The 23,610-nt window shown below is 45.7% G+C and overlaps 1 protein-coding gene across 4 annotated transcripts in view; it reads left to right on the forward strand.

Annotated features, from left to right (window-relative positions):
• The first annotated feature begins 22,105 nt into the window (after positions 1 to 22,105).
• The window catches only part of USP24 (ubiquitin specific peptidase 24), a 137,659-nt gene continuing 136,154 nt past the window's right edge, over positions 22,106 to 23,610 (forward strand). For all 4 annotated transcript variants that reach the window (XM_039239224.1, XM_039239227.1, XM_039239234.1 and 1 more), the window contains exon 1: positions 22,106 to 22,670. In XM_039239224.1, coding sequence (XP_039095155.1) covers positions 22,350 to 22,670 — 321 coding nt within the window. In that variant the 5' untranslated portion in view covers positions 22,106 to 22,349. The remainder of the gene's footprint in view (positions 22,671 to 23,610) is intronic.

Raw genomic sequence — 23,610 nt, forward strand, 5'->3', positions numbered from 1 at the left:
TGTTAAGGATGAAGTGACTCACCGGAAGGGAAGAGACAGTGTAGAAAGGTTGGTTTTGAGATGACACCATGACTTTGGTTCTAAGTAAATGGACTTCGAGGTGCCTCTGAGACTTCCGAATGGAAATGTCAAAGGACAAGGATCTGAATCTCAGGAGGGAAGATTGGCTGAGATACAGACCTTTGAGTGTGACCTGAGTTATCTCTTCTTTGGCCCAGACAAGTTCTCAGAGAGCCCAGGCCTCTTAAATCAACCTTTGCCTCAGTCCCACGCAAGACCAAGCAAAGTTTTGGCAGAAGCGGGCCAGAAATTACCCCAAACATGGCACAACTGCTTCAAACCCAGGCTGCCTGCGGCCTCTGGGGAGGAGTTTCGAGCGTGCGGACTCCTCTTCGTCCGTTCCCCAGAGAGTGCAGGCCTGGGCGATGTCATTGCTTGCTGTGAGCAGAAGGAACAACGACATTTCTCATCCACCTTCGCCTCCTCTCCAGAGGAGTGGAGGTCCTCTGAGTGGTCCTCTGAGTGGTCCTCTCCAGAGGGGATCGGCTGGGTCACATTTTTCTTTCACCGGGAATACCAAACACACTGATGTTGATCGGCAAACTTCACTCTCTTCGATACCCCTGCCACTACTCTCCCTTCCTTGTCCTCTGAGTGGTCCTCTCCAGAGGGGATCGGCTGGGTCACATTTTTCTTTCACCGGGAATACCAAACACACTGATGTTGATCGGCAAACTTCACTCTCTTCGATACCCCTGCCACTACTCTCCCTTCCTTCCTGGGCCTGCTCTGAGTCCCGAGCTGCGGATGCCGTGGGCCGTAAACCTGGGCTCCCTTGTTCTCTGAGTTCCCGTGGGGTTTGGCATTGGAGGGAGACGGAGAGCTAGACCCATCCCTCCGCCTGCCAGTAGTGGCTGCCCCGCTCCTGGGCCTCAGCCCCCATCCCCGGGGAGTCCCTCCTTCACGACTCCAGCTCCTGGAAAGCCTAAATGGTGGCAGAGACCGCCCGCCCCGTAGTCCTTAAGGTTTCCTTCTCCTGCCCTGACCACTGTTAAGTCATCCCTTTGTCCAATGCACGTCGAAATTCCATCCAAGTGTCCTTCTGCCTCCTGCCAGGACCCTGACTGACACACCTGCCCTTGTCCCTTTTCATTAGGGGAGCAGGGGATGGACAGTTGAAAAGTGAAATGGCACTATGAGTCACACAGCCACAAAGTCACAGGAAAAGCATAAGCACCTGTCAGGCAGGGACTTCACTTACATTTTTTCCACCTTCCTGACTTATGAAAGTAAACTCCCCAAATCTGCCTCAAAAACACTTCCGCTGGGCGCTGCTCATGGTTCACACCAATGTGGCTAAATGTCAGACTAAAAGACATGTCCGAAGGTCAGTTGATTTAGACTTGTTTTTTCCCCCTGCCAGGCTGAGCAGCGCTGATTAACAAGGGAAGTCTGTTAATTGTCAGTGAGTTGGTTTCTATAAACAGGCAGTACGTAAAATTCTGAAGTAAGTAAAAACCTGCGTCCTCCCTTCGTGCAGCTCCAGGGCTTTGAGTCTCTTCCACAGGAAAGCCAGGAGAAAAGGTAGCTAGTGATACCAAGCTGTCCGTGACCTGGGACAGGTCTTCAGAGTCCTCAAATAATTCCAAAGCAGTGTGTCTGGTTTTCTCATGCAGCAGGCTCTCACTCTTGCATTCCCCCACGCCTCTCTCTCTCTCTCTCTCTGTCTCTCTGTCTCTCTCTCTCTCTCTCTCACACACACACACACACACACACACACACACACGTACCCCTGGAGAAATAATGGAGAAGCCATCAAGAGAAAGTATTTGTTGAACAATAGTGGGTCAATATGGTCCGTTGGGGGCCTCTCTGGTGGTGGCGGCTCAGAAGAGAATCACCTCATCTTTCTTAAGGTTTTCTTTTTGCTGGAGTTAAAGTGTCGCTTATGCCTCAGACTTTTGGATAGCCTGCATTCCACCTAATCTTTGTTCCTTTCTTCTGACTCTGCTGACGTCTACCTTTCCCATCTCTCATTCATAGTTCTAGCCAGACTGCCCCAGGCAAATCTATTTGGCTCCCCAAAGCTTTCATTTTCCATTAAAGAAAATGGTGTGGTGGTGGTTTGTAAATCATGAGTTAGTTACCTTTTTTTAAAAATCTGATTTCTGATTCATGTGGCACCTTATAGTAGCCAACAGGTAGGCCTGTTAGGCGTGCCTTTATTTTGGAGACAAGAGAGTTGTGGTAAAGACACACAGCTGATTAAGGCTGATGGATTGCTTAATACTACTGTACCTGTGTTGAGCACGGAAGTGAACTTAGTCACAGAAGACGCAATTACTCATGCCTCACCCAAATAATGAAAACAGTACCTAGGTAAGTGAGCAGATGAAGGTGGATTTTGAAAAGGTTCAAGCATCCCCAACTTCACCTTGAACAGCTTCCCAGCGCCCCCGCCTAGCATTTGAGATTCCCCATTGGCTGCCTCCTACAATGTCTCCAATCTTCCTTATACAGATTCTCTAGCTGAGTCCTGTACCCTCACCCAGGCCTACCTCTGTGCCTTATTCCAAAGCCAGTAAAAGAGATGATTCAGGAATTCATCACGGCCTTTATTTCTTCCCTCTTCCAACCACAAAATATCTAGCATGCACCTATGCTCCTGGTGTTGAAGGATGGGCTAACCCAGTCCCGAGCTGACTGGGACCTGAGGGGTAAGGTTACCTAACCCCTTAGCCCTTGCGTGGCTTTGGCTTCCTCAGTAAGATGAAGAGTGAGGGGTGCCTGGGTGGCTCAGTTGGTTGAGCATCCGACTCTTGATAATGGCTCAGGTCATGATCTCATGGTTCGTGAGTTCGAGCCCCACATTGGGCTTTTCGCTGTCAGCACAGAGCCTGCTTTGGACCCTCTGTCTGCCCCTCACTCTCTGTCCCTCCCCCACTCATTTTCTCTCTCTTTCACACTCTATCTCAAATAAATAAAAACCTAAAAAATTTTTTTGAAATAAGATGAACAGTGAGATGGGGTCAAAGAGAGAGGCAGGGAACAGATGGCAGAAGGTAAGGAACTTGGATTTTCTTTTCATTGTGATGGTAAGCCTTCTAATAATTTGAAGTAAGAAATCTGATATGATCTGATTTACATGCTTTATCTTTTCATTTTGAAATAATTATAGATCCCCAGGAAGTTACACAAAAAAACGTACAGACAGGTCTCAAGAGCCTTTACCGCCGTCTTCCCTAATGTTAGCATTTATAGAACCACAGTATGTAACAGCACCATGAAATGGGCGTTGCTACAATCCACGGAGCTCCTCCAGATTTCTCCAGTATACATGTGCCCCTGCGTGTGTGTGTGTGTGTGTGTGCACACGTGTGCGCATGTGTGAGTATCCTTAGGCAAGCTTCCCCTCCCCAATGAAGATGCAGAGCTGACCCACCATGTTTGCTTGCCCCTTTGTAGCCATGCCTACCCTCTCCCCACAAGCGCTAACCCTGGCAATCACTAATCTGTTTTCCATCTCTGTAATTACAACACTTCAAGAATATTACATAAGTAGAATCATACAGTATGTAATCTTTTGAAATCGCTTTTTGCGCTTGGTATAATTCCCTTGGGATCATCCAACTTGTTGCCCATGTCAAGAGCTCACTCTTCCTCACCATGGAGTGGTTTTCTCCGGCAGGTACGTACCACCCATTGAAGGACGTCTGGGTTCTTCCCAGTTTTTAGCTATTATGAATGATATGAACATTTGCATGCAGGCTTCCACATGAGCGTAAGTTTTCATTTCTCTGGAATAAATGCCCCAGGGTACAATTTCGGCATTGTATGGTAAGTGAGTTTATTATTTGTGGATTTAATTTCCACTTACCTAATGGATAATGATGTTGAACATCTTTCTTTTTTTTTTTTTTTTGTCATAACTTGTCCTTTGTATTTCAATAAAATGTCTCGATGTGTTTTCTTGCCCATTTTCTGATTGGGTTGTTTGTTGAACTTTACTGTTGAATTTTGAGTGGTCTTTGTATATTCTAGAAAGAAGCCCTTTGCCAGAGATGTGATTTGTGAATGTTTTCTCCCAATGCATGGCTTATCTTTTCATCTTTAAAAAAATTTTTTATGAATGTTTATTTAGTTTTGAGTGACAGAGAGACAGAGCGTGAGTGGGGGAGGGGCAAGGAGAATGGGAGACAGAATCTGAAGCAGGATCCAGGCTCTGAGCTGTCAGCACAGAGCTCAATGTGGGGCTCAAACCCACAAGCAGCAAGATCATGACCTGAGCTGAAGTTAAATGCCCAACTCACTGATCCACTCAGGGGCCCATTATCTTTTCATCTATTAAACAAAGCCTTTACAGAGCAGAAGTATTTAATTTTGATGATGACCTCCAATTCATCATTTTTTTACCTTCTTTGGATTGTGCCATTGGTGTGAAATCTCAGGGGTCTTTACTTCATCCTAAGTCTTGGAAGATTTTCTCTGCCTTTCCTAAGAGTTTTGTGGTTTTAGGTTTATATTTAAATCTTGGCTCTACTTTTAGTTAATTCCATAAGGATTAAGTCACATTTTTATTTCTTACCTTATTTTATTTTATTTATTTTTTGCCTATATATGCCCAGTTGTATTAGCACCATTTTTTGAAAAAGCTCTCCTTTCTTTATTGAATTGCTTTTGCAGCTTTGTAAAAAATCAGCTGGACTTATGTGCGGGTCTATCTTGGGTCTTCTGTTCTATATCATTGATCTGTGTGTCCGTCTGCCCGTGCCATACTGTTCTGATTGTTGTAGCTTAACGTCAAGTAGAGTGATTCTTCCCAAGTTACTCTTCCATTCTAGACCGTTTTAGGTATTCTAGGTCCTTTGCCTTGACAAATAAAGTTTACAATAAGCTTCTCTAATCTGTAAGAACTCTTGCTAGGATTTTGATAAGAATTTCATTAAGCCTGTCCATCAAAATGGAGGAGAACTAACATCTTCACTATGTTGGGTTTCAGTAAATGAATAGTAAAGGAAACTTACTTTCTTTGATTTCTTTCATCTACGTTTTATCATGTTTAGCATACAGACCTATACATGCTTTGTTAGATTTGTATTTAGACATACATTTCATTTTCTGAGGGGCTGTTGTAAATAGTATGGTGGCCTTAATTTCAACGTCCACATCTTCCTTGTTAGTGTATAGAATTTTACATGTGTTCATTTTGTAATCTGATGCCTTGCTGAACTTATTTGCTCTGAGGTTTGTTTTGTTTTGTTTTCTTTGGAGGTTTTGTAGGGTGTTTTTTTTTTTTTCATAGATTCCTTGGGTTTGTCTACATGACAGACAATCATGTTGTCTGCAAATCAAGATGATTTTATTTCTTCCTTTCCAATCTGTATGTCTTTTCTTTCTTTTTCCTGCCTTATTGTACTGACTAGGATTGCTAGTACTGTGCTGAAAGTGGTTAAGAGTGAGCATTCTTACCTTTTTCCTAATCTCAGGGGGAGAGCATTTACTTTTTCACCATTAAGTACAATGTTACTTGTAGAATTGCTTTTGTAGGTGCTCTTTATCAGGTTGAGAAGTCTCCCTCCACTTCTCTTTTCTGAGAGTTTTCATGAGTGGATATTAAAGTTTGTCAAATGCTTTTTCTGCCTCTGTTGATATGATCACGTGGATTTTCTTCTTTAGCCTGTTAATAGGGGTTGCACTGATTGATCTTCAAATGTCAAACTAGGCTCGTCTACCTGGAATAAACAAACTTTTTGGTTGTAGTATATAATTTTTTTGCACATTGAGGCGCCTGGGTGACTCGGTTGAGCATTGGACTCTTGATTTTTGCGCAGGTCATGATCCCAGGGTCATGGCGTTGAGCCTCACATTGGGCTCCGTGCTGGGTGTGGAGTCTGCTTAAGATCTCTCTCCCTCTCCCTTCATCCCTCTCCCCAACTCATGCTCTCACTCCAAAATAAAAAATTAAATTAAAAAAATTTTTTGCGTATTGCTGGATTCACTATGCTAATATTTTGTTGGGTATTTTTACATCTAAGTTCATGAGAGGTATTGGTTGATTTATGCTTTTAAAAGATCTCTCTGGTTTCTTTGTGGAGAATGGATAGAAGGGCATGACTAGCAATTAGTAAACTAGTTAAATATTGTAATTTTCTCTCAACCTTGAGCTTCCCCCTCAACCTTCATCTGCATTTGCTTCTCAAATTATGTTTGCCTCCCCTAGGTCCAAGAAATACTACAATTTGATTGAATATAACCTTGGTGACCCTAACCCACCAGCTCCACTGAGTTTGCTCCGACTCCAGCGAAAGGAAATAAACTTTCCATTCCAGCCATGCAAGTCCTTATGTTGAATGTGCCATGTACCCTGTTTATGCCCTACCCTTGCCTCAAGATGTCATTCAAATCCTAGGACCACCTCAAAGCTTTCCTAACCATTCCAGTCAGCTGGTAATTATTCCTTCTTCCCATCTCATACAGATCTTATTGTCCATCCTACTCATTGCATTTAATTAATTCACTTATGCAGTCAGTAAAACATTCATTGAGCCCTTGCTACCTTCCTGGCACTTTGTAGATACTGGGACACAGCTGTGACTGAAAGAGATGCAATGGAATTTATAGTCTAGCATTAAACAAAGGTTCACACAAGCATATATGTGTATATATTACATTTGCGTGTATGTCTGTGCATATACACTGTACATATAGACATATGTATAGAGAGAGATACAAATCAAGAGAAGAACTACGAAAAGAAAGTATGGGATGTTTGAAATAGACTGCCTTCGTTATTTTTTCTGCACGTATTCCAGTTTAGTCTAAGTTCCTTGGAAAAAAGCCCATATTCCATAGGGCTTGGTCAAACTCAGAATCTAATCCATAGTAGGTAAGCAGTGGGTGTTTGTTAATGATGATAGTGGTCTTGAAGAAAAACAGTATTGTTTGAGGATTACTCTTAAGTACTGACAGCGGAAGACATGACACTGCATTCCTGCAAAAAATAAGCGATCTATTGGGGCATCTGGGTGGCTTAGTCAGTTGTCATCTGGCTTTGGCTCAGGTCATGATCTCGTGGTTTGTGGGTTCGAGCCCTGCGTCAGGGCTCTGTGCTGACAGCTCAGAGCCTGGAGGCTGCTTCAGATTCTGTGTCTCCCTCTACCCCTCCCCCACTCACACTCTGTCTCTCTCTCTCTCAAAAATAAATAAACATTAAAAATAATTTTTAAAGCAATCTATAGAATACGTTCTTTTGTTGGTTTAAAGCACCAGGGCACCATCTCTGAGTGTTTTATCTCTGGCAGGGCTCTGAAAATTGTTTTGAAATGCCTACCTCTTTACCTCAAATGTCCATGCAGCCTATCTCCAAATTACTGTTTTCTAGAACTCTGCATAATGGTGTGCTGATAAATGTTCAACAATGGACTCCTTCAAAACAACAACAAAACAGAGTTGTAGCATTTGCTGGCGTTTGTGGTGCAAACACACCCACCTCGACCAATTTAGACCTACCAACGTGATGTCACTGAACACCGAGAGGGGAAGAAATGCATGGTGGTACATTTGCTAAACACACAGACACAGCACCTGTAACAGCAGAAAGCATAGTAGTGAATATTAGGAAGTGTTGGGTTTTTGTTTTTTTTTAGTATTACCGTTTTCAATATAATGTATTGAATTATAAGTTCATATAATTCAATTTTAATGACTGTACTCATAAGCTGGCTCAAAACGTTCCTGAAAATTTTTAAATTGGCTCTCGGGACACAGCAGCAGCCCACTCCAGCACCTCACTGTTCAGCTTCATAGACCCGTATATGTCCCAGGTGGGATCCTACGATGCTACTCGTCTTTAGGCACAGAAGAGAAAGCAAAGTTGAATTTTGCACTGAAGTTGTTTCCTTCGACCCTCTCCTCCAGCTCTGCGGGACAGCTGAGGGTCATGCTGAAAGCTTCAAGCATGAAGCTTCAATAATTCAAGATGGCGGGGCGCCTGGGTGGCTTAGTCGGTTAAGCGTCCGACTTTCGCTTGGGTCATGATCTCGCGGTTTGTGGGTTCGAGCCCCGCGTTGGGCTCTGTGCTGACTGCCAGCTCAGAGCCTGGAGCCTGCTTCAGATTCTGTGTCTCCCTCTCTCTCTGACCCTCCCCTGCTCGCGCTGTCTCTCTCTCTCTCCTAAAAATAAATAAAACATTAAAAAAAAAATTTTTTTTTTAAATAATTCAAGATGGCTGCCAGAAGAACCACTTCTGACCACCTCTCCCTTGTCTATTTCAACGATGAAGTCTGGAAAAGTTAAGCATTCATTTCCCCAACTTTCAGTGAGACATAAAACTACTGAGGGGTAGACAGTGGTCTGGAAAAGCTTTTTACTTTTCTGATAAAATGACTAGACAGGTCTTTTACCCTTCCTTCCTATCCCAAATATGAATATGATGTCTGGAGCTGCAGCAGCCATTTTGGAACCATGAGGCAATATGCATGAGGAGAAGGCCAAAAGAATTGAAGAGCCACTGGCTGTGGGTTCATTGGGCCCCCAGACTAAAACCAAACCTGAAGATTCCATCAGACTTTGTGTTATATAAGGGAGAAAGCACTTACGCCTTTAAGCACTATGTTAAGTTTTCTGCTATTTATAGCCAAAACTATCACTAGCTCATACAGGAATTAAAGGCAACCGATATAACAGGGATGGTCCTGGATGGTTTTCATCCTCTTTAAATTTCACTACACTATGAGAGATGACATTTATAAAAAATGTATAATTTATCATGGCTAGTCACCGTCCCTTTAAAGGAAGGGCAGGGGGGTTTTGGTTTTGTTTTTGTTTGAGAGAGAGAACATGTGTGTGTGCGTGCATGTAAGCACAGTAGGGGCAGAGAGGGTGAGGGAGAATATTAAGCAGGCTCCACACCCAGCATGGATCCCAACATGGGGCTCAATCCCATGACATGAGATCATGACCTGAGCCAAAATCAAGAGTTGGATGCTTAACCGACTGAGCCACCCAGGCACTCCAAGGAAGTGTGTTTTAAAGGACGATTTGACAGAGCTGCAGCTATATGAACCTTAAAAAATTAATTTCAGCGTAAGTTTGCAAACGTTTGAACACTTATTCCTCTTCAGTAAATTAAAAGCACATTAGAGGCACCTGGGTGGCTCAGTCGGTTACGCATCTGACTTCAGCTCAGGTCATGATCTCACAGTCTGTGAGTTTGAGTCCCTCGTCGGGCTCCGTGCTGACAGCTCCGAGCCTGGAGCCTGCTTTGAATTCTGTGTGTGTCTCTCTCTCTGCCCTTCCCCCACTTACATTCCGTGTGTGTGTGTGTGTGTGTGTGTGTGTGTGTCTCAAAAATAAACATTAAAAATTTTTAAAATAATAAAGCACATCGCACAGATATTTCCTTTGGATAAATTATTCACAAACTACCTATTTAGTGACACAGCATTGCATCCATGCCTACATTCTGCAGAGCGACTAAGGACATTTGGCTTGATTAATAAATACCCGGAAATGCTTTTCCTTTTATCAAAGTTGGCCTGGGTTTCAAGAAGATAAAGAAAAGGTTTAACTCTCCTGGGGCTGGGTAGTGACGTCTAGTGGAGGAAGAAGTGCTTGCTGTGGTGTGGACCGCCCCTCTCCGAGGCAGACCAGAGGCCTCTGTTTCCCAGGGGTCTGGAATTCTCCCAATAAGAACCAAGGAGGAAACACGGGAGAGCACAGTACTTCCGGGGCTCCGTCAGCCAGTCACCCGTTAGGTAGAAGTCCCCGGGCCTTCCTAATGTATGGAAGGCGGAGGCTTCCCTGACACGAGTCAGGACGACTGGGAAACTGCACAGTGTGCCGAGGGAGAGAAGCCAGGGTGGGGTGACAAGAGATACTTAAGCATCATCGATGCCTTCCGTCTATCTGGAGTAGTGAAATTCCTGCCACCCAGGATTCTGCCATCATTCAGAGGAGGGAAGGTGTACTGAGTGCCTGCTGTCAGCTAAGTCCTGGCAATGCAGCAGCCACACGGAGATCCTGCTCTCAAAGGGTCTTCAGTCCACTAGAGTCGAAACAAGTTATAATGCAATGGAGCGAGCGTTACAATACATGAATGCTGTTACTTCTATTCATTCCCTTCCCTCTGCGGGGTGCCACAGAATGAAGCTGGCGTTGGACAAGAGCGTCAGCGAGCCTTGCTCAGTTAAGCCACAGATATTCTTCAGTTCTCTGTCCCTGAGTAAATCTCTTTACCCTTTCCATGCTTCTTCTTACTTTAAAATGAGGCCAGACTAGATGGTTCTGATTCTATCGTTTATATTGAAAACAGTAGTTAGGGGGCACCTGGGTGGCTCCGTCAGTTTTCAGCGTCCAGCTCTTCCGTTTCGGCTCTGGTCATGATCTCAGGGTTCGTGGGTTTGAGCCCCGCATCGGGCTCTGTGCTGACCGCATGGAGCCTGATTGGGATTCTGTCTCCCTCTCTCTCTCTGCCCCTCCCCCGCTCATGCTCTGTCTCAAAAATAAACTTTTTTTAAAATGCATGCAAAATGTGTCTGTTTGTGTGTGCCTGTTTTGGGGAAAAGAGTTCAAGGAGTTCGTCCAATTTTCAAAAGTGCCCATAATGCCAAAAGACTTAGGAACCTTAGGCTGGAGATTACGATATAATCTTGATATGGTCTCTCCATCCTCTGAATGCTATTTTTTTACATCTTTTACCATTATTACCATAGGGGTGTGCATCTTTCCTTACAGACTATTTGTTCCTTAAGAGTAGAGATTGTATCTTTTTGAAACAAGTTACACACACACACACAAAGACTTTGGAGTCAGACAGCAAAACCAACCATAATACCCCTTCCCCAGCCATGGACGTGGACAGCCAAGGGGCACATGAACCCCACTAGCCTATCAAGTTACTTTCTAGGATTTTGCTAAGGAAGGCTGGCTGGGCGGGCAGGGGGCTGTGGGGCCCTTCCCTCTCTTGGCTACACAGGAGTCAGAGCACAGACCTGAGCTGTGCAGAGTCATGTCTCCTTTCTCGTGAGGACATCAGTCTGTAAAAGGAATGAACAGACTTGGCAAAACAGGCGGAAGCCGAGGTACAAGAAAGAGAACTTGCTGGTTTCGATGTTCCAAGCTTCTCGGTTATATGAACCAAAAGACACCCCTTTTCGCCGAAGCAAACTTGCATTCAAATCTGTCACATGAGACCAGAGTCTTGAGCTCATCCGTGAGTAGAGCTAATAACGCCTACACCTAAGGTGTGGTGAAATTAAAATAGCATGTAGCGAAGAAACTGCCAGGGAGCTTTCGCCCTGCTGTGACTGTCCCATTTCAACAGGTACCTTTTATTTGTTCTTCAGTGCGTGCCAAGGAACACTACACAGGCTGTTAGTAGGTTTTCTCTGAGTTGAAAAAAATGACCAAACAATGCGATAACTGCTTGGTTAAACAAAACTCTTTCCCAAGGGACTTTCCAGAGTCTCCAGTCTTCTGTTTTGCCCCTTGAATTCTCAACGTGGGCACAGTCACATAACCACAGAGCCCTATGTCAAGAAGCATCTGTGAACACATTTTGGGAACCGCGGCCTCTGTGGCTCACAATTCAGGAGTTGTGCTGTGACATATGCTGCTTCGGGGACAGTCTGGCTGTGATCCTGTCCTTTTTCTACAGGAGCAGACGTCCAGGGACTTTTCACACACACACCCCCCCCCCCACCCCGCGCCCTCCTCAAATTAAAAAAACTAGGTCTAAGTAATGTGTGTGTGGTAAGAAGGGAGTCGAAAACGACAAAAATTTTCTATTCTAATACATTCTCTTTCTCCACTGCCACTTCCTGCATGGGTTGCATCACCATCTCTTGCAACAGCTTCCTGAAAGGTCTCCTTGCTTCACCCCCCCCCCCCCGCCCCCCCCCCGCCTTCCTCCAATCCGTTCTACACACTGAAGCAGNCCCCCCCCCCCCCCCCCCCCCCCCCCCCCGCGCCCGCCACCAACTCCCGTTCGGACGACTACTGGCCGTGAGCCTTGGAAAGTCACTTGCATTCCCTGAGTCTCCGTTTTGGTCACCGGTAAGGTGATGATAGGAGACTGCATGACATTTCAAGAACCCGTCCAGCTACCCATGCCTCTGCTTGTGGGATTTTGAAAGGTTCTGAGAAGGTCAACTGTAGAATGCAGTGGACACTCTGGGCCTATGAAGGTCAAGAAAGGCCCAGGTGGTTGAGTGGGGAGAAGTGAGCCGATACAGGGAAATGCAATGAGGACTCCCAGCTGTCACTAGAAGCAGCCCCACTTTGGGGGGGGAGGGGGAATCTTATGCCAACATTCTGGCATAAGCAACCTCCGGACTTTCTCACCTCTCTTAAATTGAAATTTCTAATAGCGCTGGATTCAATGGGTTTGGATACTGTTTTACGAAGCCTCATAAAACAAAAGGTTAATATGAGAGAATTTGCCCCTGTGGATGCTCAAAGGCCAAGAAAACCCTTCAGAAAAAGGCGGAGAGCAAAGATTGGAACAATTCAGACTGAGTCCCAAAAACCGCTGGGTTCTTTCTGTTCTTATTCAGTTCAGATTTAACCAAGACAGCTGTGAACCAAACCCTCTTCTGTGACCTCAACGGGCCAACAGGAGCCCTTAGGGTTCCTAGGGATTCTGGGAAGTGTAAATGAGATGCCAAAGAGAAAACCTTTTGAAAACTGCAGAGCCCTCCACGACTATATTGTTCTTATTATTATTCCTAATGTTGAAAGTATTAACTCTGGTTTACCCACAGACATGACTTCAGGCAAGTAATTCGTCAGCTCCACCCTTCGTATAAAATGATCGCAGTGAGGGATGGGAGAGATTAACTAGAAAATGACGGGAGATGCCTTTGAAAATTGAGGGTCACTGCAATACTTACTAATTAATAGTAACCATGCAATTGTGAAGTTATAAATAGCTCCACATCCTAGCAGAACCCAGAGCGCTCTGCTACTTTTTCACTTGTAGCCATTTTGATTTAGCCCATTAGCTCCACTAGCCTATAATTAGCACAACACTCTCAAAAATTAATCCAGCCTGGTGAGTCAACATTGGGGAAATGAAACAGGCTTCTAAAATCATGTTGGAATTCAGCTGAAGTCTGAGAGCTGGGTCCTGCTGGTTTCAGAGGGAACTAAAAGCCTCAAATCTTGGTTTTTCAGCTAAAGATAGAGGAGTCCATCTTTCTATTCACAACAGCCGCGTTTCAACATTGCTATCCAGGTAAACACATCCCTCATTGCCATTTCCAGGCAGTGGAGAATTGCAAACTGTTACTTTATGACTCTAGAGTCCTTAAAAATGTGACTTTGGAGAAATTAAACCTGCCGATACAATTAAGATAAATTGCCCAAATCTCTACCTTCTGGCAGAGGCCTGGGGTCAGCCTGAGCAGGGGGTGTTGAAGGGCTAGACCAGCAGAGGAAATCTTTTCCTGGAAACGGAGATTGCTGAAATCAGAGCCCATGGAAAGAGGTACCCAATAGGCAGGGAGGGTAATCACATATGACTGTAGACAAGAACAGATTAAAAGCAATATGGAAGGCTGGAATATGGTGGTGCGGGAGAGGTCATCGAGAAGACATGACCACCGGTTGACCCCAGCTGAACTTGGGCAGTCAAAGGCCTCTCCCCCCCTTCCCTGTCCTTAGAATGAAACTAGATAGGGAATGAGCTACCCAGGGGTAGGGAGATGAAAATGAAGAGCGGAGGGTAAAGAAGGGCATGTGTGCTTGGGGCACTTCTCCTAAAATGCATTTGGCTTGCTTCAGCTGGCCCGTAGTGTCCTGTGTAGGAGAGTGTGGTGGCTTAAAGGCCAGGAACTAGGGCAGTGGAGAAACAAATGGGTGTCCTTTCATCTTTCTTTTTTTGTGAAATCTTTTCACTTTCCAAATTAAATAATCCCCGGTGTACATTCCTTGTAAATGTTTAGCTGCTTTAACTGTTTCGGTTCCAATGTACACGTGTGATATGATTGGGGAAGTCAGCAGGCAAACTTTCCTAGTGAAATGTCAGCTCACGTAAGGCCAAGGTCATCATTTTCCCTTGCGGTTCAAACCCTGACTTCAGATTATCTAGCCTTCACATCTAGAAGTCTTTCCTTTTCCTGGATCATCAAATCCAATCACCAAATTCTGAAGAATATGCTTCTTTTCATTCTCCCCCTACACCTGCTTATTTAATCTCTTATGTTCGACACACTAGTACCATTTTAACCTTCGGAAAGTACATTCAATCACATCATTCCCTGACTCAAAATACTGAATGGCTGCCCACTGCCTAACAAATTAAACTCCTCGGCTTGGCAGTCGAAATCTTGGCCCTACCTCGCATGCCTCCTCTCCACTTGACAATCTAATAGCATGTGTTTATGCTGTGGACCATTGGATTTGTAACTCAACTACTACAAGGGAAGGGCTTTCCAAAGTGGAGGCAAGGGGAGCATCTGCATGCCTGGGGGACAGGTCTGCCCATTCATCCTGGGGCCCTGGGAAAATTCACTCCTGCTGCTGGTAGAATAGCCAAGATCTTATGTTGGACTGCCATCAGATCTGTCACCTTTTGGCCACCATACAGTCTTTAGTACAGGGTGGGAGGAGCCTTGGACTTAAAAATTATGTTTTCCTCTGCCTTCTTCTAGTGCTCCCCATTTTTCATACTGGGTTTTTTTTTTTTTTTTACATTAAATAATCAGAATCAGTATTCCTCTAAAAGTAATTGCTTTCCTTAAGCCCCATCACCTATTTAACTCATCCCCTCACCGAAGGAGTGTACTTGTCATGATGAGCACCGGGTAATGTATGGAAGCGTTGAATCACTATACTGCACACCTGAAACTAATAGAACGCTCTGTTATATTAGTTTTATTTATATATTTTTATTAATTAAAACTAATTAAATAAATTAATAATAAAAACTTAAAAACTCAACATAAAAATGTAAAATATTAAATTAAAACTTAAAGTAAATTAACATAAAAACAAAATAAGAATAATAGTATTAAAAGGTTTGAAGGGATTTGATTGCAAAAACAGTATTTCATTCTTTTTAAATGTACTTGTATAAAATACAAGATTGTTTCTGCATTATTTTTGTAGCATTTTAGTTAATAAGTTACTCCATTTTCATAGTTAAAAAAAAAAGTAATTGCCCTCTTTCCCCAATATTATCACTGTGTTTTTAAACAAAATACAGTATTAGCGGATTGAATCCCGTAACATATATGAAGTATTATACACCATGGCCAAGGGGGATTCATCCCAGAATGCAAGGTTGTTTTAACATATGAAAAATCAATGGATGCAATACACATCATCAATAGAATAAAAAACACAAACCACATTGATCCTTCTCAATAGGAATAGGAGAAGACTATCTCAAAATAATAAAAGCCATGGATGAAAAACCCCAAGCAAGTATCATTCTTAATGGTGAAGGATTAGAGGCTTTCCTCCTCAGATCAGGAACTGAACAACCATGGCTGCTATCTGCATCTCTATTTAACCTGTACTGGAGGCTTTGGCCAGGGAAACTAGACACAAAAATAAACAAAAAGCATCCAGATTGAAAAGAAAGAAGCAGGGGTGCCTGGGAGGCTTAGTCGGTTAAGCGTCCGACTTTCACTTAGGTCATGATCTCATGGTTCGTGGGTTCGAGCCCCGTGTCGGGCTCTGTGGTGACAGCCAGCTTAGAGCCTGGAGCCTGTTTCAGTCTGTGACTCCCTCTCTCTCTGACCCTCCCCTGCTCACGCTGTCTCTCTCTCTCTCATAGAAATAAATAAAACATTAAAAGAAATTAAAAAAAAAAAAGAAAGAAGCAAAACTATCTTTATTCACAGATAACATAAACTTGTATGTGGAAAATCCTAACAAATCCACTAAAAAACCCAATTAGAATTAATAAACAAGTTTAGCAAGGTTGTAGGATAGAAGATTAATTTATAAAATTCTACTGTATTTCTATACATTTGCAATCAAACAATCCAAATATGAAATTATGAAAACAGCTCCATTTATAGTAGCATCAAAAGGAAGAAAGTATTTAGGAATGAATTTAGCAAAAGAAGTACAAAGTGTACCCTGAAGAGTACAAAACAGTACTAAAAGAAATGAAAGAAGATTCAAATAAATGGAAAGAGGTAACATGTTCATGGACTGGAAGACTTAGTATTGTCAAGATAGTAATATTCCCCAAGTGTGCTTACCGACTCAATGTAATCCCTATGAGAATCCCAGCTGACTTCCTTGTAGAAATTGAAAAACTGATTCTAAAATTCACATATAATTGCCAGAAACTCAGAATGGACAAAACGGTCATGAAAAAGAACAAAGTTGGGGGACTTGCACTTGCTTTTAAAACTTATCACAAAGGGACACCTGGGTGGCTCAGTTGGTTGGACTCTTGAATTTGGGTCAGGTCATGACCCCAGGGTTGTGGATCAAGCCCCAAGTCAGGCTCTGCCCTTCCCCATTCCTCTAAAAAATAAAAAATAAAATTGACCACAAAGGAACTTTAATCAAGACAATGTGCTGTAGGCATAAAAATAGACGTCCAGATCAATAGGATACAATTGAGATTCCAGAAATAACCTTTGTGTCCATGTTTAATTGATGTTTGACAAGTGTGCAAGACCATTCAACGGGGGAAAGAATAATCTTTTCAGCAAATCATATTGGGACAATTAGCCAAATGCAAATGAATAGAATTAGACCTTTACTTCACACCATATGCAAAGATGAACTCCAAATAGATAAAAGATCTACTACAAAACCCTTAGAAGAAAACACAGGCAAAAACATTTCATGATAGGAAATTTGTCAGTGATTTCTTGGATATGCCACCCAAAGTATAAGCAACAAAAGAAAAAAAATAAATTGTACTTCATCAAATCTAAGAGCTTATGTGCTTCAAAGGACACTAGCAAAAAAAGTGAAAAGACAAGCCATAGAATACCAGAAAATATTTACAAATAATATACCTGGTAAAGAACTTGGATCTAGAAAACAAAAGTCTTAAAACATAATAATAAGAAGACAAATAGCCCCATTCAAAAAGAGGCAGAGGACTTGAATAGAAAATATACAAATGACCAATAAGTAATGAAAACATGTCCACACAAAAACATTCATATAAACCGTTATAGCAGCATTATTCATAATACCCAGACAGTAAAAACAACTCGAATGTCCATTATGAATGGATAAACAAAATATGACATATTTATAATGCAACATTATTCAGCCAGAATACAGAGTGAAATACGGACACATACTAACAGAACAGGGATAAAGCTTGAGTCTATGTCTCCTCCCCCTGTCTCTGTCTCTGTCTCTCAAAAATTAACAAACATTTAAAAAAGTTGGGGTGCATGGGTGCTCAGTGGTTAGCATCTGACTTCAGCTCAGGTCATGATCTTAAAGTTCGTGGGTTCATGCCCTGCATCAGGCTCTGTGCTCACAGCTCAGAGCCTGGAGCCTGCTTCGGATTCTGTGTCTCCCTCTCTGTCTCTGCCCCTCCCTTGCTCACACTCTGTCTCTCTCTCTCAAAAATAAATATTTAAAAAAACTTAAATGTCATTTTATTTTTTCAGAAACAAAACTCACTCAACGTCCCCCCCACCAAAGTATTGAGATGTTGAATTATAGTCATAATTAGGGTCCTCTCTCCTTCTGCTGGGGGACTTGTGCAAAATGCACAGACTTGTGCATCTACAGCGTTGTCAGGAAGAGTCCTCTGGTCCATGGTCTATACTCGTTAGCACTAAAGGGATCACAATCTAAGCCTGTATAGGCTAAGGTCATTTGAAGGAAGAGGATTCCATTGCTTCCCTGCCCGGCTAGAGATTGCGGGATTTTGTAGAGCCTGCAAATCTGGGACTGAGACAGTCATTTCTCTGAGCTCTTTCTACTTCCTAGGGCACTTTGAGCTAGCAGGGCAAGGCTCTTCCTCCTCACCGAATATCCAAAACACTAACCTCTTCCTCATCTTGGAAAATCTCCCTCTGTCAAGGTCTGCTTCTTTCTTTTTATTATTTGCATTTATTTATTTTTTTATAGTTTATTGTCAAGTTGGTTTCCATATAACACCCAGTGCTCATCCACACAAGTGCCCTCCTCCATGCCCATCTCCCCCCTTCCCCTCTCCCCCACCCCCATCAGCCCTCAGTTTGTTCTCAGGATTCAAGGTGTGCTTCTTTTATCTGCTGCCTTGAGGAATTTTCTCCATCTTCTTCTCTTCTATGACAGTTCTCCTTCCAATTATGACAGATTTGCTTGTTTAAGACCATCCCTCTTACTGAGACCAACAAGACAAGCTGGGAAGAATAGAGTATCTGTTTGAAGGCACTGAAAGTTTCCAAGGGAGAACTTCCAGGGCCAAATCGCAAAGAGAAAGGAAGTACAGAGCAGCGAGCCCGTCATTTGGCACTGCTTTTTGCTTTAATGGGTTTGCCAGTTACCATCAGCAACCAAGTTAATCAATTAATTCAATTCTCCACCTCTACCCTTCCTCCCTTTTACATCATCCTTCACAGGGCACTCTTCCCAAAATTTAAATAACAGCACCTCCCTCCTCCATATAAATATTTCAGTGGCTTCCCATTCCCTCAAAATAAAGTGCAAACTCCTTATCAGGTTTAAGTAGCCCTCTCAGATCTGGTGTTTGGCCACATTCCCAGAATCCCTTCTCACTATTACCTCTCTAGAACTCCAGCCGTATTCCACTGGCTTTTAATTCTTCTCCGTTGCTTTCCTCTTACTCCAGGGCCTTTGCACATACTATTGTAGTCTTTGGATCTCTCTCTTTTCATCTCATATTCATTTTCCTGGCTTTCCTACTTCCTGGCATAGTTTAGATTTCCTACATTTGGTAATTTTACCCCCAGAGAAGGCAAGAAATTTGCCCCTTACATCTTGAAATTCCCTATCAAAGCACCTATCACACTTTATGATTACCCCTTTATCGTCTGTCTCCCTTTAAAGATAGTAAGTTCCAAAAGCACGGGAGCTAGGATGCCAGGGTGGCTCAGTTGGTTAAGCGTCCAACTTCAGCTCAGGTCATGATCTCAAGGTTTGTGGGTTTGAGCCCCGTGTCAGGTTCTGTGCTGACAGTTCAGAGCCTGGAGACTGCTTTAGATTCTGTGTCTCCGTCTCTCTTGCCTCTCCCCTGCTCATGCTCTGTCTCTCTCTGTCTCTCAAAACTAAATAAATGTTTAAAAAAAAAAACCTTATAAATAAATAAATAAGAGGGTAGGAACTGTGTCTTGTTCTCTAGTCTTTGTTTTCCTCTAGTCTTGCTGTCTAGGCACCTAGGGGTGTCTATCTAGTCCTAGGCCTGGTTCAAAGTAGACACTCACTAAATATTTTTAAAGTTACTTTTTAGTATTAGAAAACCCTCATATTTTGTCTTCAAGATAGTCCATCATACCTGTCTTTAAGACCTATTTTTTTTCTTCTAGAATATTCTAGAGAAGGATACATGCAAACTGAATGTTATTTATTTTTAGCCCTTTTAACATTTTCAGGATTTTACTGCAATAAAAACTAAAATGTGAGTGAAAGCATGAATATTCACACCAGAGGCCCCTCCACTGCTATCCCGATTCAGTAGGGTTTAAAGCCTCACTTGCTTTCTTATATGCCAAAAAAGTGTGATTATAACTACTCGCATCCTCAAATGACACTCTGGCTTTTCAGCCACTCCAGGATCCGGTTCAAAAATGGCCTTCCTTGTTTTTTGTAGCCTTTGGTGGCTCCTTTCCAGTTTTTATCACAGACTTTGTTTTTCTCTGCTTCCTTCTCTGCTTCCTCTTCTCAGCTAGGCACAGCTTCCTCTGTCGTGTTTTATAAACCTACCACTGTCGATAAGTCTTTTTATGTGCCATCTGAATTGGCCGGCTCAGTCTCAGTACTTCTTGGGTGCGGTCTCAAATTTCAGTGGCAACCCATATTTTTCCTTTACGTGTTACTTACCACCCCCACCACCACACCCTACGTAATGCATTTCTTCATTTGGTCACTGAATTAACTCTACAGACACAGGGCAACATTGAATGCCATCGCCTTTCCATCATCAAATTTTGTCAGCTTTGTTTAGCGCCGCATCACCAGTGGCAAGAACAGTACCTGGTGCCTGATAAATAGCACACTTATTTGTTGAATAAGCGAAATATCTTGGCACGTACTCTACGATAGGCTACTTGGCTTCATTTACGTTACTTTTGGTCCTTGTATCCCACAGATAAATATTTAAGCACCATTGAAGTACTTGGAAGTTTCTGCCACTTCGTAAAATTTTATTTCAATATATGCCCTGGAACCTGATTCGTTTCTAGGCATTCTTCCTTAGCAGGTTCTTTTTTTTTTTGGTTAGTGTTCAAAAATGTAAGAAGGATTTGTTTTATTTTCATTCACAAATTGACTTTGCTTCCTTTGCGAAGGCCTAGTCATTGTTCCCTAACACAGCCTTTAATCCAGACAACAACTGTAGTCACTTCATTCAGATGTAAACAACAGTGATAAAATCACCCTGGAAATCAAAATGTTGGTGTTTATAAATACAGGGAGCGAGTACTAGGCAAGGGTCCTGTGGTCCAGGGGGAAAGATGCTACCAGAGAGCAGAGAATTTTCTGGGTCCCGACAGGAATTTAAGATTTGGGATAGGTGGAGATTTTAGTGAGTGCTGCGTTGTCACAAGGAGGGGTCTGATGGGATGAGAAAGGTTAGTTGGTGGACTTCTGGGTTCTGGAAGAAGGAAGCTCACAAGGGTGAGCGCCTTCGGAGGTAAACTGAGTTAACAAATATGTAGTGAGATAAAGAAAGGGCAGGCATCATGATGGATCTTTGGAGATGGTGGGGAAAGAACCTAGAAGCATGAATTAAAGGAAATTGACGGGGATGGGGGTGGGGGGAGCAAGAGTCAGGGTTTGGAGCTTGGATAGTGAAGTCAAGGAAACCAAAGACACAGCCCCTGGATGCTAATCCTCAAGGTGGAAAGAGAAAGCAAAGCAAACAGGCCTCAGAGGGAAGAGGAATGAACAGCAGTGGGGTCCTCCCGTAAAGGGCAGAAACCGAGTGGGTAGGGTTCTCCTTCAAAATGCAGAAACAGAATCCTGAGCCAAGAGATGCAGTAGTGTGGGTAGGTGGGTCAGCATCAGGAGAGGAGCAGAGGTCCAAGGAGTTCGAATGAGCCTGTGACTCGCCGTGCGATGCACTCCGGGTTTTTCGAAGGTGTTCGTTGACGAGCGCTGGAATTGAGTTCAGGACGTAAAAATACGTTTCAGACGCCCAGGGGACCTCAGTCTAAGAGTCTGGTGGAATTCGGCTACGTTTGGTGGGGGGGCAAGTGGCTGCAAGGAACCTTCAGCGAGGGCTGGGAATCAATTTCAGCCGGGTTGGGGTGATTTCAGGGCGAGCCGGAGGGATTTGGGTCGCGTTGCGTGGGGGTGATTTTCGGCCCCGGTGGACCGCTGTGCCCGGTGTAGGCATGAATTGAGGTGGGTGTTGGAGTGTATTGCAGGCAGCGCGGCGGGCGAATTTCCGTGGTTTGGGGTGCATTTCTTTTGGGACTGCGGCGCGCGTCTCAGGCCGGGCTGGCGGGGAAGTGCAGCCGCGGCCGAATGAATCCCACCCGGGATGGCGTGCGTGTCGCGCGCGCGGGGACGAGCCACGCCGGGAGAGGAGGCCAGCGGGGGCCCTAAGCAGCTTCGGGGTGCGAGGGAACCGCCGTCAGGGCTGGGCCGGACCGACGGCTCTCGGGGACTCCGGGGACGTTCCGCGCAGCGGGCTGCGCTTCGCCTCCGCGCGTCCCGCGGGAACCTGTTGCTGGAGAAAGAGGCGGGCGGTGGCGACGGCCGAGGACCCTCCCTCGCCTCCGCCCGGGTGTCTGGGCGGCCCTTTCACCCTAGAGACGCTCCGCGGCGCGGCCCCTCCCTTCGCTGTCTAAGTTAAAAAGAAAAAAAAAAAGGCACTCGCCCCCTCCCCCTCTCCCGCGCAGTCCTCGGCGAACCTGGGGCAGCCCCGGCCGCTTCCGGGAGCGGAGGCGCGGCCCCGCCGGCCGGAGGAGGCGGAGGCGGAGGCGCAGGCGGAGGAGGAGGCCAACATGGCGGCGCGCAGGGCTGGGCCGGGCAGCCGCCGCGCCTGAGCGCCCCACCGCCCTCGCTCGGCTCGCGGCGTCCACGCCCGCGCCCAGCCTGGCCCGGCGGTTGCGGAGCGCGCAGGCCGGCAGCGCAGGGGCCCGCTCGGGCGCGGGAGCGGCGCGGAAGGAGCGCCGCGCGGCCCGCCAGGCCGGGGAGCCGCAGCTTCGCCGCTCGCCGGCCGGCGCGGCTCGGAGGCCCGAGCCATGGAATCGGAGGAGGAGCAGCACATGACCACGCTGCTGTGCATGGGCTTCTCGGACCCCGCCACCATCCGCAAGGCCCTGCGCCTGGCCAAGAACGACATCAACGAGGCCGTGGCGCTGCTCACCAACGAGAGGCCGGGCCTCGACTACGGCGGCTACGAGCCCATGGACAGCGGCGGCGGCCCCAGCCCCGGGCCCGGCGGCGGCTCGCGGGGCGACGGCGGCGGCGACGGCGGCGGCGGCCCCTCCCGCGGCGGGAGCACCGGGGGCGGCGGCGGCTTCGACCCCCCGCCCGCCTACCACGAGGTGGTGGACGCCGAGGTGAGGAGGGCGACCGTGACCCCGCGGGAGAGGCCAGTGGCAGGAGTTCCCTGGGCAGGGGGACACACCCCACTGGGCTGGGAGCGCGGAGGGCGTTCGGGGCGGGGGTTGGCTCGGAAACGGAGAGAATGGAGTCCCGGGCCCGGCGGGGGCGGAGGTCACCGGGCCGGGGTCAGGTGGGGAGAGGGACTCCCCCGGGAGGGGCATGCATGGGCATTAGGGACGCGGGGCAGGGCTGCGCGGCACGGTGGGGGCGGGGGGTCCTCGTGGGCCCCGGGCTCTGCACGCCGCAGGACCGGCCGGTCGGGGATGGGAAGGAGGGTCCAAGGCGTGCATCTGCGATGCGGGAGGATCGGCGCGGTAGCCTGGAGTGTGCGATGGGGAGGGCGCGTGTGTTAGGGGTCAGAAATGGGGTACTAGTAGGCGAGGCTGGGGCCGGCGATCTCATGGCCCCGGCTTTCAGTGAGGGAGTAGGGGAGGCACCAGGTTCAGAGTCAGAGAAAGTGGGATGGGCGGGTCAGAGGACTGCTGCGGTTAGGAATGGGGTTTGGGTTTTAGCCCAGAAAGAGAGGAGATTGGACAGGGTCTGAAAATGAAGAGAAACTGGTAGGGACCAGGGATGAGAGGAATTGGTAGAAGGTGGGGGAGGGGGCGGTGCAATAAAGTCTGGGCTGGGGGGGCCGACGTTAGTAAGGCCAGGTGGGAATTGGACTGGGGAGGCTAGAGGTAAGAGGCCTGGAGTTGAAGGGTGAAGCCGGGACCAGGTCTAGGTAAGGGAAGTACTGGTCACAGGCAAGGTCAGAAATGAGGGGAAAGTAGAAGGGAAAAGAATAGAAGGGAAAAGCACTGAGGGTGCTGTGCAGAGGGATAGGGGGCACAGTGGGACAGAAATGGAGGGTTGGAGGCATCTGTTAACCAGAAAGGGCCATCTAGGCGAAGA

The sequence above is a fragment of the Hyaena hyaena genome, unplaced genomic scaffold (genome assembly GCF_003009895.1).
Source record: "Hyaena hyaena isolate Hyena2069 unplaced genomic scaffold, ASM300989v1 scaffold_5, whole genome shotgun sequence".
NCBI classification, from domain to species: Eukaryota; Metazoa; Chordata; class Mammalia; order Carnivora; family Hyaenidae; genus Hyaena; species Hyaena hyaena.